The 19590-nt window shown below is 43.1% G+C and overlaps 1 protein-coding gene and 1 long non-coding RNA gene across 5 annotated transcripts in view; one reads left to right on the top strand and one right to left on the bottom strand.

Moving 5' to 3' along the window:
• The window catches only part of LOC138180945 (uncharacterized), a 214367-nt gene that overhangs the window by 123197 nt on the left and 71580 nt on the right, over positions 1-19590 (bottom strand). The window lies entirely within an intron of this gene.
• LOC138180943 (dipeptidase 1) overlaps positions 1-19590 on the top strand; it is a 257130-nt gene that overhangs the window by 170040 nt on the left and 67500 nt on the right. Inside the window, exons 2-3 of one of the 4 annotated variants that reach the window (XM_069115323.1) lie at positions 7779-8923; positions 9917-12045. The exons of 1 other annotated variant lie outside the window; for it this stretch is intronic. In XM_069115323.1, coding sequence (XP_068971424.1) covers positions 11921-12045 — 125 coding nt within the window. In that variant the 5' untranslated portion in view covers positions 7779-8923; positions 9917-11920. Of the gene's footprint in view, positions 1-7778; positions 9085-9916; positions 12046-19590 lie in introns of all 4 variants that reach the window. 2 more of the 4 variants (XM_069115322.1, XM_069115321.1) reach the window with 2 other exon arrangements.

Below are 19590 nucleotides of genomic sequence, written 5' to 3'. Positions count from 1 at the left end.
GATCCTTTGTTTCATCAAAACCTCGTTATGGATTCATTTATGAGCTGCGTAAGACCAAAGAACAACAAATACAATGGAAAATGTAGCAATATCGTACGAATGTATAAAACTCATCGGTAATGGAAAAGAATATATATATATATATATATATATAGTTATACAATGGTTTGATTGCGTTATTGATAATTGATACGAGATGAAAGTGAGAAAAGATAAATACTTCACATGCGCTTTAAACCTGTCGAGACTCGTAGTATCGCAACGAGACAAACATAAATTAATGAAATTTCCCTTATTGCATCGCAATCTAATCTATTAGAATTAAAATTTCAAACGACACGGAATGAACAAGGAGTATCTCGCGTTCGCTTCTCGCTATTCTATTACAGTTCCTGATGATACTTTAGCGAATACGAAAGGGCTTCTTGTTACACGACACAGGCCGTGCGATAGCTGGAGCACTCGACGGAAATGGTCGATGGATGACGCCGATCGAGTCGAGAGAGCGAGTACTATCCGAGAGTCGGCAGAAGTTAGAGTTGCAAAATTAATTTGAGGCGAAGTTTGCTAGAAAGTGAAGGAAAGCCGGAAGAAAGTTGAACCGAAGGGATGAGAAGAAGGCGCGCTTGGTTCCTATAGTTGCATAAGGAGAGTGCAAACCAGCGGTGATGGTCAAGTTTCAAGCACTCCCGCTCCCTTTTTTCTCATCTTGGCGAGTTGACAAGCGATTCAGTCGGCAAATACTTTAATTGCATAAACCACGGTGAAACGATCTCGCCAGGTAATGGCAAACTATGGCACGCTTAAGTCGTCGGTCTTCTTCCGGTGCTCTTCGCGGCGCGCATATATTTGCAATTTCCCACCCGCCACACCGTTTTATTATTCTCTTTTCCCTCCCTTTATCCAACTTTTTCTACGACAGAGCGTCCTTGAACGAACGACAGACAGCCAGTTTCCAACTTGAACCCGATGTCAAGGGTGGCTTTTCAGAGAAAAACTGGAAATTAGAGAGATGCAGTGCCAGCGGCGGTCATTCCCGCGTAGCGGAATTACACAAGTTTTTCGGCGGATTATAGCCGTGTCTAACGGGACTTTCTCCCGTACTTTGCTCACGACGAATTTCACTGGGCGTTTTTCCACGACACGGGGAAAAAACAGCTTTGTTACTAATGTCTAAGCCGGATTCTCAGCCTCTGTCCCGCTCTGACCCCCTCCGCTCACTTCTCGCGATCATATCTACGGTGGCTCGGCTTATTCTTGATACGATACGGTACTCGATAAATCACGTCAATCTGCATGCATTTGCAAATACCGTGAGCAAGGCTCTTTTTTATCGTCGACATTATTGAACTAACGACCGGCGCAACCATTAAAGGAGAGGAGAGCCACCAAGACGCCATTTGAGCCTGTCGTTGACCTAGCCAGCAGCGAGCCACTTATAATAATGATGTTCATGAAAAAACCACAGAACGAGAAGCACTCGGGCACTTTTAATAGCCGTACGATTTAATATATTCCGTGTGTTTTAAATTCCAAGCTTAAAAACTTCCCGCCGGGTCCTGTGCGCCGTGCCGGCACGAACCAGAAAAAACAGGCCAAGCTAAAGCTGTACTCCTCGATGAATGAGAAACAAAAACCGAAATGCGGCCATAATATCTAACAATTAAGAACCCTTTTATCGTGCCTGAGGGACTGTTATTCAGTCGTCGAGCGGTCGCTAGAGCGGACGAACAAAAAGAAACGTCGCCACGAGAAAGGCAAAAGCGTTGATAGAAAGAAAGACCTAGGCGAGGAGAAAGGTTACTTTCTTTCGGACCGCAGTTTGATAAACGCCGGCAAACGATCTCTACCGGTTACACAAATCTTGTTTTCATCGTTCTTTCGAGGAATGCAGTTCCGGCAAAAGGAAAATTACCCTCTTGGTGCAATCGTAAACAAATTACTCTCGGTATCTAGCGGATTCTTTACGCGTTACGAAGGGGCAGAAATATAACTCGATGGTAACTACGAGTCCCTTGGTACTCGTGCTTCCTTGTATGCGTTTTGTTCGTGCGCGTCTGTGCCTCCCCTTTCTTTTCGATAAATCACGCTTCCTTTTTAACGTTAATCCCGTGCCAAGAAATTCGGCCAATAGGCGCGTTCAACTCGCGCGTTCGACTGACGCACGCGTGCACGAGCCGACCCTGAAAATCTTCCCCTGGCTTTTTTACGCTTGTAACAACGGACCATCGGCAGGAATCCAGCAAGTATTTATCGATAATCGATCGCCGGTAGTTTCATTCTTTTCCGGCTCGTCTCGCTCGTGATATATATGTCTACTTTCTCTTTCTTACGCTTTCTACGTCAATTCTCCGTCTTTGTCGATGTCGCCAGGTCGCTCGGCCAGTCTGGCTCCCCTTTTGAAGGCTAAAGGTCCACTCGCAAGCGTAGCCAACCACTTCAAGGAAAATACCAAGGATCCCGTTTCAAGGTTTGCATAGCTTGCACGAGGCTCGTAGCGCAGCTATTCCACGTCTTGTACACAAGGTTACGTGTATAGAAGCTTAGACAGGTACTTGAGGAACAGGCTGCGTGCTTTGGGGTAATTTCTCACAGGTGCGGCGCGTCGACCCTGCCACAGACGCAATCTGGCACCTGCAACGACACACACGCGTGTGCATTGTACTGTCGCGTGTTTGTAGACGCGCCACGCCTCCTGTCTTCTTGTTTCGCGATCCGAGACCGGATAAATAATCGTATCACCACGCGTCCTGCCCTACGATCTCCCTTCATCCGGCCAGCCTACAGAGAACGTAAGATAGAGTCAAAGATACAGACGAACGTAGAGAGAGAGAGAGAGAGAGAGAGAGAGAGAGAGAGAGATCTGGGTTTGATTTTCCATCCAGCGGATTTGCCTCTAGAGATTCGAATAACGTCAGTCAACGGCTCGTTCACTTGCCTGTTAAAGGTTCGCGTGTCAAGAAAAACATACACAATGTTATCGGTGAACCGTTTCGATATCACGCATTGTTGGTAAGAAGAAAATTCAGCGACAACAGCAAGCTACTGGCTAACGAAAGAATAATTATTGCACGAGCGTACGGCGTTCGCCAGAAGCGGACGAATAATTTAACGAAAGAGAAAGGGCAAGGAGATTGAACCGTTCTGAAGGCTGAAAAATCGTTCAAGCCAAGAATTTTCGATTACGATCATGCTACCGTTCAGAATTATCGCCCGAAGGGAATCCGCCAAATATTCTCTAACTGCCACGGATAGGTCGATAAAATCGATATTGAATCGATGAAGCTAATGGTTGGTATCGCGTAACGTCGCTGATATCGTTATTACGCTGAGATCGCCACTTTGGGCGTGGACGCAGTTTAAACGATACGTCGCGTCGTTCAATCGCCCCCGCCGAATTCGCCAACTCCCGGAACACCTCTGCAACACGATGCTGGTAACAGTTTCCCACCTGGATATTCGCGCGACTACTTTGTTTCGGATACAATGGCGTCGGTGTTGCTGCTCCCGACGTTGTCACACTTTTCGAAATGTGCTCGAAAAATTGATCGAAAAATAAGGATGCTCCGACAGCGGTGGATTCTTCTGACGGAAATATTTGATCCGACCGAACGTAACCCAAATCCAGACGCAGACCCAAGCTTAAACCAGCGGATATGAATTTCAATTTATCCAGCGAAGATTAGAGAGTAGCGTCACGCGAACCAGCGTTTCCTCAAAACTGTAAACCACCGTCTACCTGGTAATTTCCGCCGGATAAAATTGCATGCCTAAAGCGAGCAATCCGGACCGGCGCGGCGAGTTTTTTTATCGCGTTAACGTGGCCTGATGTTGTCGTTATTACGCTGCCCTCGCTATTCTCCCTTGTGGACGCAATCTTGAAGGTGGAACGCCGTTACGTCCGTTCTGGGAACATCTAAATCTCGTCGCGACGCCACGCTCTGCAACACCAAAGGGCGTGTCAGTCACGCGACGACCGATCATCGTTACCACCGGATAAATTAACTTCACTCTGCACCCTATAATTTTATTGCCAAGTCGTACGTATTTTTATCGGACGTTTACGGATCAGCTATGTTAATCGATAAACACGATCGAGGACGTCAATTATATACATCTCTTGCCTCTTTTTAAACGCGAATTTCAGAAGAAAAGTTTGAAAGCAAAAATAATTTACGAGATCGCTATATGTATATATAATGGAGAAATAATACATATAATACATGTAATATATATAATGGAGAAAATTTTCAGGGAAAAATCGATTTGGTGAGAAATACGCACGAATTGCTCCGATTTCGCAAATTCTAATTACGTTCACGTACGCTCTGACACGTGACAATAGATTTGTCTCGAGTAGAATCGGTCATGAGATGGTTCTATGGATTTGCGAATGCTGAGCTTTGTTCCTCTTCCTAGCGTTTTTCTTCTTGATAACTGCACGTTGTTTAATATAACACAATGCAATATCGTTTAGGTGGAATTTGCTGGCGCAGATGTTTCAATCTCCCGTTCAGGCGAATGTTTCGCGTAGAAAAATATCAATTCAGCATTTACGTTTCGCTGATGTTTCCTACAAACTTGACCAGGATAACTAGCTTCAACTTTCGGCTAACAGCGGTCCGATGACTAGAAACGTTCTCAGAACGATCTCACCAGGCTAATGTAATTATTATTAGAAGAGTACTGTGTACATAGTCGCACATAGTTTGTAACTGTTTCTACTTCGAACGACCTGTAATTCGCGGTACGCGAATATAACTACGATCGGGACGTGCAGTTGAACAGGATCGGTATTTGCATGGAACTTTTTTTATATCGTTTTTACATCCCTGATCCGTCGCGCGAAACGAAGTCCGAATCGATACTACGATAACATTCCCAACACACACACCAAAAAAATGCCGAAATTCCCTGCAACGAATCCGGTAACTACGTTTCGATCATTTAGCCAGCAACATTGTGTCAAAATCGAAGATACGAAAATACGCGCCATTCGGGTCGTATCGGAATTGCGTGAACGATACCAGCTGCTCGATTATTCTACCGTTCGTCCTTTTTTACTCGATGGATTCTGGTTATTCCATACGATATCTCATGAAAGTATTCGAACAATATATTTTACGTGTCTTCGAATAGACGAAATCTTACGAATATATTCTACGTGCTGTAGGAAGCTTTTTGAAACACCAGCACTGTAAGAAGACGGAACTGTTACGATTAGACTGTGAACTTTTATGAAAATTCATATTTTTGGGAACATGAGTGAGAAAGTAGGAACATCGGTAGAAAATTAATTTTATCTACCAAGTATTGCAGAAAACGCTATGCTTTGCATATATTTTGGATATATATTTTTGTATATCGTGTGCATCTTGCGCGATTCCCTTTCAAATTCCCTGTAAATGCACAAAAACCTGCACTCTAGTTATTATTATGTCGACGTTTTCTTTCCTTCCAGATATTTTACATCAATCTCAAGATATTTATCAAGATTGTCAATGAATTTCAAGATATTTTATATAATAAAATTTGTTGAAGTGGTCACCACTTCTAAGAAAACTCTACATCTGATCTTTTTAGTTTTCTCAAGCACTGAAGCCATCGACAGCGTGTAGACAAAAGGCTGCGACGAAGACAGACCATAAACAGTAGACAGGCGACGTTGGCTTGGGGGTTTTTCAGTTATTGGGTAACACAGCTAACGTGCGGATCTGGACAATCCAATTACAATTTATCCACGAGTTTTCTCTGTTTACACATCGAATAACTTCAACAAAATTAAACAACAAAATTTTAATATAATTATTTTCTACGACAAATTTTCTACGATGAAACGTTAGAATACCTTCGCCAACTACTGCACGCTACCAACTCACGATCGAAAATTACGATACACCCTGTATCAGGCTAACCTATTCGTGTTACAATGTTGCGTTTCCTATTCAGACGCGCGCCATTTATACTTCTCACGCCACGTCCAGCGATAATCGAGTGTCGTCGCGTCAGGGTGAGTCGTTTCGTTGGATCATCGCCAGTCTCGACGAGACTGTGCTGCGCAAATTGCATCTGTTCGAGCACGCCAAATTGACCATGAGCCGAGGAAAAAACCGGCGATTCGGGAAACGTAAAGTACCAGCCGTTTCCGGTGCGCGTGATCTCGTATGCAGCCTCGTTTCATCATCGAGTCACCGTCGTCGTTGGGACAAACAGACGATCATCGCGACGGACGCGATTTTACACGTGCATTTATACGAGTATTTTCGACTAGACCAGCGTTTTCCACGCGCGAACTAGCGCCGTTTCTCCTCGTTAACACCACGCGATAATAATTATTCCACGTCGTACCGGTAATTACACTCGGAATCGCGACCAAGCAGCCAGATAGCCGGACAACGGGAAAAAAAGGAAAATCTGCAGCGTGAATTTTTCTGTTCAGCCCCTCGACACGGCGTTCTACTTTCGGCTTTTTAATGATTTTCGATAAATTCGTGGGGCCGGCTTCGAAATAACGATCGAATCCCGGTAACCAGGCCTCTATAGCCCATTTGAAATTCATATTCCCCGGGGACGATGGTATTTCACAGCTAGTGGAACCGACCTTGTGACATTGATGGGATTAATTATGAATTTTCGAAAGGAGCTTCCGATCGGCGAGGAATTGACCCACGAAACCGGAACGAACATGTACAAGGGGTGATTGATCGACGCGTATTATTACGCGTGTTACGCGATAATCGAAGCTCTTAGCCGAAACATCGTAATTTTGTTAATTAAGTCGTGATCGTGAAGCGAATCGAGTTTTCCAGTTTCCTGAGTGTCGTGTAATAGCGGAAGGCAGACGACGACAACGCGGAATACACGAGCCTTCACAGCCAGGCAAATGCGGATACATACACGTTAAACTGATTTATGGTCGCGACACCTTTTCAAAATTTGCATTGGACCAACCGTGAGACGAATGAACGTCCTGCTGACTGGCAGCGTGTGAAAGGAGCGGAGAGGAGGAAACAGAGAGGAATAGACCAGGGAACGGTTAAACCAGGCTAACGGAATAAGCAGTAACTTGATAGAAGCGACGCGATGACTGAAAAAGTGTATTCGCCAGGTGGATCCGTACACTTCTGAAGAAATTAGATTCATCCCGTGTAAACACCATGGCTATTGATTTTCAGGGTTTCCTATATGTCAACAAAGTCTCTAATCTCAGATTAAAAGAGAAACAAGGATAATCAGAAAGCGAGATTATCCCTTAGCTTCAAAGGTTAATTCTTGAAAATCTAATCTTCACTTGGTTTTTAACAGTTAATTTAAATCTGATATCTGCAATTTATTTCCCATTATTCCAAATATAAATAATTGTATCGCGTAGAAATAAGAAATAATTTCAGTATATTCGCAGTGCATCAAATACTTGTGTAACTTTTACAAAATGCATATTTTGTAGTAAATATTCTGCAACCCTTATGTAGTTCGTTATACCTTTGCCAGTTTGTTTCAAACTATACCAAGGTAACCGAAACAGTCCTGTCGCGTTACAATGCTAACGAAGTTACACAAACTTTTATGTAGTACCCATCCATAAAAGTTTTCCACGTTAAGTGATCAAATACTTTCGTGTCTCGTTCTATATACATATATTCTACGTCATTATAACCCGCCTACAATACTAATAAAGCATCCTGTGTTCAAATTCAATCGATAAAAGGGGGTGACAAAAATGAAGTTTTTTATTACACCAACGAAAGTCTAGCATTAATGAATATTCTCTCCAACAGAATCATCGACAAGCATCAACTTCCATGGATCAGCCTGCCATAAAACCAAAAATAAAGCAGCGGGCAAGATCGACCACGAAACCCTTCGTCTGTGAAACAATTCGTCGAAAAGTCGGTCGCATATCGTGGGCTAAGCCGTAAAAAAGGAATCAAGGCGACACGATCCTCTTTACGGGGCTGTAAAGCAGCGACTGACTGTTGGTTGGTGGCGGGATCGCACAAAGAATATCTAAATCGGCATAACCGTGACGCCGTCTGCTTTCTTCCCGAATTCTTGTTGCCAAAATACACACACGTGCATTTGCAGTATTAGGATTAGTACACTTGTGAAAACTTGAATACATAATTCGCATAATCTCGTGTTGTACTCGCTTCGTCACGAAACAAACTTCTTTAGTAATCACACAGTCCACTCTTTCCTTTCTGCTACATCAAAAGCTGCGAATAACGAGCTGCTCGTGCGAGGATTTATACAGCAAGTCGCGTTCCGTATGAAATCAGCAGCTGTCCTAACGCTCGTAAGCGGAAGCGTACGTAAAAGGACGAACGAAGGCTGAAATCTACTCAAAAGAGCATGCCAGATCGCGCGTTATAATTACACAACAAAGTTCTTTAACAATCGTACAGTTCGCTCTTACTTTTCTGCTATATCAAAAGCTGCGAATAACGAGCTACTCGTGCGAGGATTCGCAACGCAATAGTCTCGTTCCGTACGAGATCAGCAGGTGTCTTAATACTTACGAACGAGAGTATACTTAAAAGAATGCTCCGGCTAGAAACGATTCGAAAAAGCTTGGCAGATCGCGCGTTCGTCGACCGATGTGCCTATATGCAGACGGCCGGCAAACAGAGAAATACGTGGGATCGGAATACGAAGTGTCGAAGGGGATAGCGGGTTCCGGAAGAGAAGGCAGAGAGATAGGGGAGCGGATCTCAATGGAAGAGAGGACGATCGTAGAGAGGTACGGGAGCGCCTGCGCCCTCGGCTATACCGAGTTTCTGCGTACGTTTCCATCAGTCGGGTCTTCAACTCCGGACCGCGAACAACCAGTGATCGGGGCCGCGTGACTTGGACGCCGTGCTAACACCCTCTCACAGACCCCTTGCAAGAGGATCAACGACGCGACGCGCACCGGAAACAAAAGGTTCTCCAGTGAAAGTTTCGATATTATACCGGTACTGTCCGTGCTTCCGTTTTCCCAACGATTTACGCGGCGAAACTTCCGTTCCCGATTGCGGTCCAAAGTTTCGCGAACAAGTTTTCCGCAGAACTTTCACACGCGCTTTCGCCGCAACGAGAATTTTTGTACTTCTCTTTATCTCTCTTTCTCTCTCTCTCTCTCTCTTTCTCTGCTACTAGTAATTTTACACGGTACGCAATAGCGAGCATTGTTTTTTACGAGCCACGCTTGTTCTCCGCTCGAACGATGATGCTCCATTGCAAGTGGTTCACGCGCGACGAAGAACTAATCGGAAATTAACGAGAAAATGCTTCCGATTAGCAATTAAAGTAGAACGATTGTTAATTGAAATTGTGATCGGGGAAGCTTCGTAGTTTCATCGGCTGGATTTCGGTCGTTTGTAAATCGCAAAGCAGAGTGATCTCGCGTGCGAATATTTAAAAATTCACGGCGAAGGATGAATCTTGGGAAGCTAGACGAGCCACGAGATCATTGGTCACCTTGTGAAGGAGGATCAAAGGGCGTGATCGTTAACGCCGTTAGCGCTAATTAATCACCTGTCATACAGATAAATATCGTGTATCACGCTGATAACCGGTTACGAAACTATACGACCATGTATGCCGATAATTATGAACAGGCTAACTCATTAGTCGCAGTCGACGTTAACGGCCTCGTTGCAAACGGCGTCGCCTGTTTCCATCGCGTTCCTCTAAGCCGTTCAATTGTTAATCGGATTCATACTCTGTGACACCGTACGAAAGAACGCGGTAATTGCCTTTGAGAGCGATTAGATTCCTTCAGAATCAACGAATCGAAATAGAGCGAGCGAAAGAGAGAGAGTGAGAGAGAGAGAGAGAGAGAGAGAGAGAGAGTGACAAAATTTCAAAAGCGTCAAACGATAAAATCCTCGCGTGTTTCGACCCTCAACTCTTTTTTCCCATCCTCGGATTGCAGTAATGCATCGTTCGACTGGAAGCCTCTGCGGAACGATCGTTCGTTCGGTCGCGTGGAAAACCTCATGAGAGAGAAGATCGTGCACGCGGACGCAATCAAAGAGACTGGAAAAAAGGTATCCGCGTCGGATTGGACGATCCATCATTCGCTACTGGTGTTGGCTGAACCAGAAAGATAGGCGGCCTGATCGAGATAGAGGGAGAAGGAGAGACAGAGAGAGAGAGAGGGAGAGAAAGAGAGAGAGAGAGAGATAGTGCAACACGCAAACAGGAGGAAACCATCCTCCCCTAACTCGGAGATTGCGTAATTAATCGCGAGACTTAATCGAGTACCGAATTAATTGGGACAGATTTACGATCGAGGTCTGTGACAGTGGACCGCGATACCGTCGACGATCATGAAGTATCACCAGTGCGTGCAGATGACCGCGCGGCGGTCGCAAATGAAAAAGACCGCACGGGAGCGTGGTTCGATCCGACAACGTTAAAGGGACACGGATCGTACATCACCGTACCGTCCCGGAACACCGGTTCCACCCAATTCCCAAAAAGAAAACGATCGAGCAAAACGAGTTTTTCACGCTCGACCTGTTCGACCAGCCGGCCGTACGTTTCGCCTCTGCCTTGCCTGTCCATCTTTTCACGCTGCTAATTAATTTTCATCCTTTAGCGCACTCGTGGTAATCACGCGGTGTTCGACGACAACGGCCAATGACTGGCAGTGTTTTGAAAAATAAAATCACGAAGATCATCGCGAGTCGCGTGGTTCGTGGTAACGAGCTGGAGATACTCATCGTGGATTCGCGAGGCCAAATAATTTGGACAGAGTCAAGACCCTCGAGTCCCCAACGTGCTTCAACGTAATTAGCAAACAGTCGCCGCCAAGTGTTTCCGCGGGAACAGTTCAATTTCCTCGCAACATTCTCGCCCTAGGCCGAGATTCTGACCAAAAGCCGGGATCTGGTCGTCGAAGCAGGCACTGTGCAAATTGTAGCCTCCGAAAGGGCGGTTACCTGATTCCATCAAGCTCTTTATAACCTCTCGAGGACCAAGAAGAACTGAGCCGATCGATGGGGACGAGCTTCGAAAGGTAATTCGGTGTGGCGATTATAGGAAGGAAAATTGGTGGTTGAATGTCTGTGAAAGGAAGGAATTGGCTACGATTTTCTAGATCTTTATATAAAGATTCGAGATGCCGATGGAACGAGGTGGCCAGTTAAGTAAGAAAAATTCGATAAGCGCGCATCATCGTTGAACCACGGGTTGAAACTTTTCGTTAAAAAGTGCATTCCTATCGGGGCCGCGCCACTGCGGGGAAATTAAAAGCAGTCGACGCGCATCCTGTGGCGAGCAGACGTAAAGATAAGAAGAGGACAGTGCGCTGGTGGTTGTATAAAAAAAAAGACAATGCTAAAACGCCGCCAGAAATGCGAGCAGAGAAAGAAGCAGAATAAACGATTCGTGGAACTTTTTTAACTGAAGTATCGAGTACTGGGAACAAAGTTAAATAAGGGTGACATAAAAAGTTTATCAACAACGACCGCGTAGTTGAACCAACAAAAGATTCGCTAAAAAAGTTTGTTAACCGAACGATAACCCACAGGAATCTACAAAGATGTACGAACGCGAATGCCCAGAGGACAAACAGAAATTTAAGAAGAAAAAGACCTTATGATCTGCAATTGTCAAGAACACTGTAGTAAAAGTTAGTGCGACGATAATAGAACGGAACTCAGACGACGTTCTCGGATCTGTAACTGGACGATTGGAAATTTCGTGTTCGCTGAGAGTTACGTTCTGCTGCCGACGAGTTCCGTGAGAATGAATCGTGACGAGTAAGAAGGGTGAGAAAACGGTAACGTCCGAGTGAAAAGGGGCCGAACACGACAAACGGGAAATTGTAGAATCGTTGTTAGGAGGGATATCCTGCGGGTGAGCCGGTCAGCCGACGGTGATGGCATGAGGACATTAGTAAGGAAGAGCTGCGGGTCCAGCGAGGAGGAGGATGAGGATGGTGGTGGGCGTGATGGTCCTTGGTCAGCTACTGACGAGGATTTTGCTCGCTGCCCACGCAGGAGATCGTCTCGCGGCAGCTCGCAGAATTCTCAGAGACGTGCCATTGATAGACGGGTGAGTAAAAGGAAATTGCTCTAAGATTGCAATTTTATGATCTATAAATTTTTTACTATAAAAAAGAGAAAGAGAGACACAATTTAAAATCGACAGCTCTGTACCATATGCAGATAGCTTTTCTTTCAAAACAATGCTAGTTTCTGTAAATAAAGATTGGAGGATTTTGAGGTTCGATCTTGGGATTTGCCAATTTAACGGAGAAAGGGAGAACGACGAAGCTTGGAATCTGTAGGTTTTTAGGAGTTTACACAAAGTTTCGCTAGAAAGTAGTACTAAATAGAAAGAGCAGAAGAAAATCACATAAATGTAGGTCAGTATAGATTTTATTGAAATAGTTATCACTAAAATACGACATATGGAATTAAACCAACTTTCTTTCTAATATAGCGAATAGTGAACGTTATGTAGTACGTGATTATTAATTATTTTATCTGAACGATGGATATGTCAACGAGAACCGAGTATGCTAGTAATGTATGCCTAAATTGTGGATTATTTTAAATAGAACGATTGTTTAATCATTCGGAAGAAAATTGATTACGAGGCAAAAATTAGTACGCGTCAAGGATTAATGTAATGAATTTGTAATGCATTCGGTGAAATTAAAGGAAATCGATAAGAAGTTCGTGATGTAATAAATTAAATTTGTCACAGACGTCAACCATTTATAAGAATGGGCGACAATTTAAAACGGGAATAACTTGAACATCGCCAATCTGTTTTTATGCTTTATCGAATAAAATGTCAGTTCGTTCTCATTTCATATTTTTGTTACAATTAAATTGCGAATATTTATGGCTTTATAGAAAATATAATATAAAAATTCGTGAAATATATAGAATGCATAGAACATGGAAAAATACCTAAAAAAAATATCTAAAGTATAGCGAAACAAACATCTACCTACGTTTCATTTCCTTGATTAAATTAATAAGTAGAAATGTGAATCTACACAAGCATTTGCGTTCCAATTATGAGTTTTTAACAAAGCACTTACGAGTCTACGATTTATGTAACATTCTCTAACTTTTATTTGTATAATATTCTAACACCGTTCTGTATGAACACCTGAGTTATCCTGTATGTCATGAAACAGCGTGATTCGATCGTAGTGAAACGATTGCAAGTGGAATTTAAAACGAGGTATACATAAGCGAGTTCGCGTTTAGGGATGCTAACGTTGCCTGTAGAATCTACAGAGACCCGTTCCACCTCTCCAGCCCTTGGTACTTGAATTTTTGGCGTGCGTCTCATAAAATTGTTGAAATTTTAATGAATAACTGAAAACTCTAGTGTAATCGTTAACTCGAGTGCTCTATTGAAGCATCGCAAGGTACGAATTTATAGCCAGCGGAGAACAATGTCGTCGTAACGACGCGCATGGACGACATTCTATAGCCGAAGCATGCCTCTAATTACACCGGAATTAAGCTTGAAAGGAACGTCGTCCGTGTGTCCTGTCCAATTTGCGATCGAGCGTCGAATCGTCCGAAAACGCTTGCTTTTCCATCTCCCTACGGAGGACCAAACTTTCCTTGGATTCTACAAACGAATCGTTTCTCAATTTCGTAGCCATACATCGTTGCCATCCACGAAATCGAATCAGTCGACGAAAGTTTATTTTCCACGTCACATATTTCTATCGTTCGGTTTTTTTGATCAACTCGTCTCTACTTTTTCTTGTTTCTCCAAATTGATGAATTTTGCCGAACAATGAAAAGGAAAAACGCGCGAGCAACCGCAGTAACTTCCTCGCGGGAAAATAGAGGAGCAAATTGTTTTTCGTTGACGCGATGTAAAATTCGTTACGCTAAAATTTCAGCGACAAACGTGCGCCAAAGTTTCGCAGAAACTCGCCGATGACAAAAGAAACACGACGCGGTTTTTGATACGATCGACCGCGGAAACCTAACACGCTGCAACAACTCGCGCACAATGCGCAACGTCCGTCCACTGCGTACAAACAAACACGCGGACAAGAACGTACAAGCGATTAAAGGATGGAATATGAAAATAGTATTCGCGAAGAGATTTGATGGCGATGCGACTTAAAATCGCTCCTTTATCTCCTCTGAAGGGAAGAAGAGCCGCGATTCGATTCGAAGAAACTCGAGAGTCGCGTGTTTTCTCAGAGGTAATGAGAAAGTTTCACGAGTGCGAAAGAAAAGACGTTAATGAAGGAAGAAAGAGAAAAAGGAAGTGGCGAAGCGATTGAAGAGAGGCGGCGAAGAAGGAGAACGTAAGGTGTGAAAGGAATAAAAGCAGGATGAAATTTATCTCGAGGATGGCCAGTGGCTATTGGTCTTCCACTTTCTCAAGTTACCTCGAAGTAGATACGAATTTCCACTTCTCGTGGCTGTGAAACAATGCCTCGTGTCTCCTTTCGCTACTTCCATCCGTACACGTCCCAGCGCCTGCCTTTGCGTATTTCGTTGGCACGCGACTCTATCGATGTCTCTCGCCTCTCGATAGCCTCTCGAATCGAAAAGCAACAATGATCCCTCGTCGTCGTAAAATTTTACTCCAATGATCCATCGAAACCAGGCAAAGATCGCTTCTGTTTCGAACAACCAACGAGAGTTTTCGTTCTTTCCACGATGTGGTGCACTTGTAAACGTAGAAACAATTACAAAGCAATAAAAATTCTTTCGAGTTGCTTTGCACTTAGATAGGCGGGCCGACTATCGAACCGTCTATCGATGTATGCCTTTTCTTCTCAAAGTATAGATCCGTCACTGTCGTACAACGACGTTTCTAGCGACCTGTCAAAAATAAGCCAACGAATCGTGGTAAAGACGAGAGAAAGAATGATTCTTTTGTTGGTGCAAATTACGGTCTTCTCTCCGTCAGCCCTGTCGACTATGGGCAAGGAGAGAGTCTTTCATCCCCTGGGTCGCGATAGAAATTCGAGAAGTCCTCGGACGTATCGTCTCTATAAAAGGGTAGCACCACGGGAGGAAATGGAACACGAACGATTTCGCCGATTGTCGACGACCCGAAGGCGATTCGTTACCGATAACGAGTGAAAGCCTCGTCGAGCCTATTGTGCCCTGTATAATAGTTTGCATTTTTCCTCGGCAAAGGCCACGAAAAGAGTTCACAAGGGCTTACGTAACAATCGCGCGATGAGCATCGCCCTGTTGTTCGCGAAACCGTAAAAATGGATGAAACCGTTCGTCGGAATTTTCGCGACTGGCCAATTCGTGTATCGTGGCCGAGCTTTTTCGTTCATATGCGAGAAACGTACGCGGAAACAAAGAGTCGTCGGTTGTGTTTCGCTTCATTAAAAAAAAAATATATATGCGGCAAATCTCCGGTGACTGTTCTCTACGTTTTCATCTCGCTCTTCGATAAAAAGGACAAAATATTTTTTTTCATCAGGGTTATTATTACCGTGTTTCCGCATCAGATATTCAATTAAAACGTACACAAACGAGCGTTCGAGCGGCGACAATTCGCGTACGAGCCAAGGAGCCAGAACAGACCGGACAAAAATTCACGAACGTTGCTTTCTTCTGCGAAACGTTTAAGCTCCGTAATTATCGCTGGTTGCTTGTACGCCTATTAAACCGTGGTCCGACAACAGTTTGGTGAACGAAAGCGGGCTCATTTTTTCACCGGAAACGCGGAAAAATATTCCTCTGCGAACCTGATAACTCACTTGGACAGCAGCTTGTAATTACGTCGTTCAACGACTCTGTTTATAACGTTCATTGCCGTGCGGAAATATTTAATTACCTAGGCCGTTCCGTGCCGCTGGACCGCAAAAGGTGGGCAGACTGGTCTTCCACTGGGAAAGGAAAGGGTGTAAAGCGGTTTCCACGTCACAACCCTTTTCAAATGTTCTTTTCGGGAGAAAGAACGTATGCACTAAGAAACTACGGACCATAGACGTTACGGTCGTTTCAGATATTCGACTTGAGCGAAAGACTCGCGAGGTTCTCACAAAAATTCTAATAATTTTCCAAATTTGCACCGACGCTATTAACCAAAATTGAACTTTTCCGCTGCACTGTTAAGATTTGTAACCGTTGTATCGAATTACTTGTTTCAAAATCTACGACACGATGGATCAAGAGATAAATATTAATAATTTATAGGTCCGTGTATTTTATCATTTGTTTTGTAATGTTACTGGATAGTTGACATTGAAATATTCAACACTTTAGACACTTTCCTAGCCAACAAAACTTTTTTTAATCCAACAGATCAAGAATCCTGTCTTCTTCTATTAAAAAGGAAATACGAGACGTAGCTGATTTTTCAGATCAAAATTTCCTTCCCGAGTATATTTCAAAAACTTGAAATTTATATGCATAATTGACATAAATGTTGTTCGTAACAACCGTTTCTATATTTCCTTTATAAAACAACACATGATAAATATAATATAGAAAATCTGCGTGTAAGGCAACTTTTTCTCAAGTTTCGTCGTTTTAATGAACAGTAAGCAGATTAAGATCTTTCTTAAGAGTTTTAACAGAAGACAAAGTGACAGAGATCTTCTATACCGCGGAGCAACAAGTCTTTACCTTGAGTCATGAAGTAAGTTCGACCTAATCGGTGACTTGATCGTGAAGATTGAAATCGTAGAGGATCGCGCACGAAGAATCCCACGACAAAGAGTAATATAGTCCGAACGAGTGAAAGCTAGTCGTTGAACATTATCATTCTTCTAGAGCACGTGATACTAACAGAGTTCAAAGTTGCGAGTTTATCGCGTCGACGTACGGTCGTATCCGCTCAACGGCGCATAAATATATAAGCACACGGATAACGTACATGCAGAACAGGGTGCAAGTAGCGTCCAGGATGATGCTTGAAGCTTAAAAGCAGAAAAGGAGATTTAGGTCGTCGCGGAGTTGGCCAAGTTCGCGCAGAATCGACGAAAGTGGATGGAGGAACGCCTATATGCCTGTCGAAGCCTGGATATAGGTCCGAGTTTACCTTGTTTATCTTTTTTTCTTTTTTTTTTTTTTAATGGAAGAGAATATTTCAGATGGAAGAGAATATAAATTAATCCCTTAAATATGTATATGTGGATTGATCTAGCCGTAAGTAGTACGAGCTTAAAAATGCAAATTGGATTTCAAGTTATAAATATAGTTTATCAAGTTATACAGGGTGGTTGGTAATTGGTGGTACAAGCGGAAAGGGGGTGATTCTACGCGAAAAAAGAAGTCGAAAATATAGAATAAAAATTTTTCGTTTGAGGCTTTGTTTTCGAGAAAATTGACTTTGAATTTTCGCTCGGTACGCGTGCGGTACGTTATAACGGATCTCACTGTAGATCGTTGTCTCGATGGAAAAATTAAAAAAAAAAAAGAAAAAATTAAAAAAAAAAATTTTTATTCCATATTTTCGACTTCTTTTTTCGCGTAGAATCACCCCCTTTCTGCTTGTACCACCAGTTACCAACCACCCTGTATATAAGCGAAGTCGATCAACTCTACTTCTCACAGATTTTTCAATTTTGGTATCCGATATATAATTAATGCTCGATTACTTAAAGACGAATCATTTGCTTCTATGTAAATTAAGAAAATATTTAAACAAAGGAAATATTTAAAAATAATATTGCAACGTTATCGAAGTTGATCGATACGCCTTCTGACGTTTGCTTTCAATTTTTCACTAAAATTACGCGGTAAAATCCCCTGTCTTCTTTTCTGCTTCGTAGTAATCACTATATGACAAGTATTACGACTGAAATATCAATCTTAATTAACCAAACTACAGAGGAAAAACTAATTCTGATAATAATTAATTAACAAGTACTCGAACACTGTATTATCTCCTATTGCATGTGTATGTCTTATCAAATTCCTGTTCCGACGTTCGAACTGCGCTTTTACTTTACGAGCCGTGTACTTTCCAACTTGATAAATTTTATGACCTCGTTATTTCTCTTACACCGCTAATGCGTGAATGATTTAGACTTCTACAAACTGTGGTTCATCGATTCCTATTAAAATTTGCGTTCAGAAGATAAATCAACGATAGAACGCGGCAATGTCTCGAAAGAGATACAGACCTCATTATGCAGTCTTTACCCGGTAAGGATCGGAAGAGGGCACATACGCGATTTGATATTCTCGACTGCACTCGACGTGATCGTAACCGTATTCGGAAAGAATGCGGTCCGCGACGCGATGATAACGATCGCAATAGCCATAGAGAAAGATTATCGAAACCGCGACACGTGAGACTACTCGACGTACGATAATATCGGCTCGCTATGGAAGAGAAATTTTCCCGGTTTCCGGAAGCTACGTGGAAAGTGTCATCGTAATGCAATCGAAGGTTTCTTCTAGCATCTGGCTCGCGCGTGCCAACGTTCCACTCGAAGAAGAAGAAAGAGAAAAAGAAGAAAGAAAGACGAAGAATGTGCATACGCTATAAATCCTTTCATTCGGTTGGTGCATCGTAGCGAGACTTTGCAAAGCGCTGTATTTCAAGTGTGGTTACCTATCGTGTACGTGGAGATCAGAGTGCAAGCCGAATATTCGCAGACTCACGCGAGCTTTTTTTTCCCGAAGTAGAAATTTATTCGTTAAAAGCGGTCGTTCTAGTTTAAGGAGCCGATACTCATACGTGACCCGTGCAGAAACCTCTTTTCCCTTTTCCTTTCTCTCCTTCCTGTCTTTTTCTTTCTACCATCCTCTCGTCCTTACCGGAGAAACGTTCGAAGCTCGATTTACTTTCGGTGCACTTTCAATCCACTTCAAATCATTCGTGTGTCGATTTGAAACGATTTTCTGCCAGTGTACTCGCGATGCTTCGCCGCTCCAGTTTCCAGACGAAAGGAAATTAGGAAATTGACGAGGAGCTCTCGCTCCCTCTTTCTTTATTTCTCTCTTCTTCATTTCTCTCGTTCGAGTAGTAAAAAAAAAAGAAATTCAAATGGATACTACCATCGGTGGTACCTATAGAAGAGCAACACCTTTCGTTACCTTCAGGCGGTAAGAAGCGCTACCTTGAGAACAATAAGACAGTTTTCGAATTGTTTTTCCGACTGACGGAAGTCTGCCAAGTCTATCGACGAAGGTATCTCGCTTTCGATTCGAAATAATGGCTTCTTTTTCGCGCAAGATCTCCTCGTTTTGTCCATAGAAGACACCTCGAGAAGAATTTACGACCGACTCTTATACCCTTAAAATTTTGATTGACTAATCGCAGAGTGGTAAAAACAATGATTCGTCCATTGTATACCTGTCACAACGACAAATCCTCTAACACGAAGTTAAGACTTACAGTTAGAAATTTCACGAAGTGTCACACATCGACGTCGATATAACCAATGCAGTAAAAAGTGCATGTCTAGATGTCGACTTACACGTGTCCATAGGTAGCAAGTTTTTCTTTTATGTACATTCTGCACACATCGGGAGATATTAGGTTGTCCGAAAAGTGTCTTTCTTTCGCAAACGTGTTTTTTACAACAGTGCACCTTCATACAAAGGTGAAACCAGGTCTGTGAAATGTCGCGGTGTTTATCTCAACAGAACAAAATGGATCGTACTTAATTCGACAAAATAATAT

Source organism: Bombus flavifrons, chromosome 6 (assembly GCF_040668555.2).
Source record: "Bombus flavifrons isolate JBK064 chromosome 6, iyBomFlav1_principal, whole genome shotgun sequence".
NCBI lineage: Eukaryota > Metazoa > Arthropoda > Insecta > Hymenoptera > Apidae > Bombus > Bombus flavifrons.
Note: the sequence above shows the minus strand (reverse complement) of the source record. Positions and strands in the feature narration are given on the sequence as shown.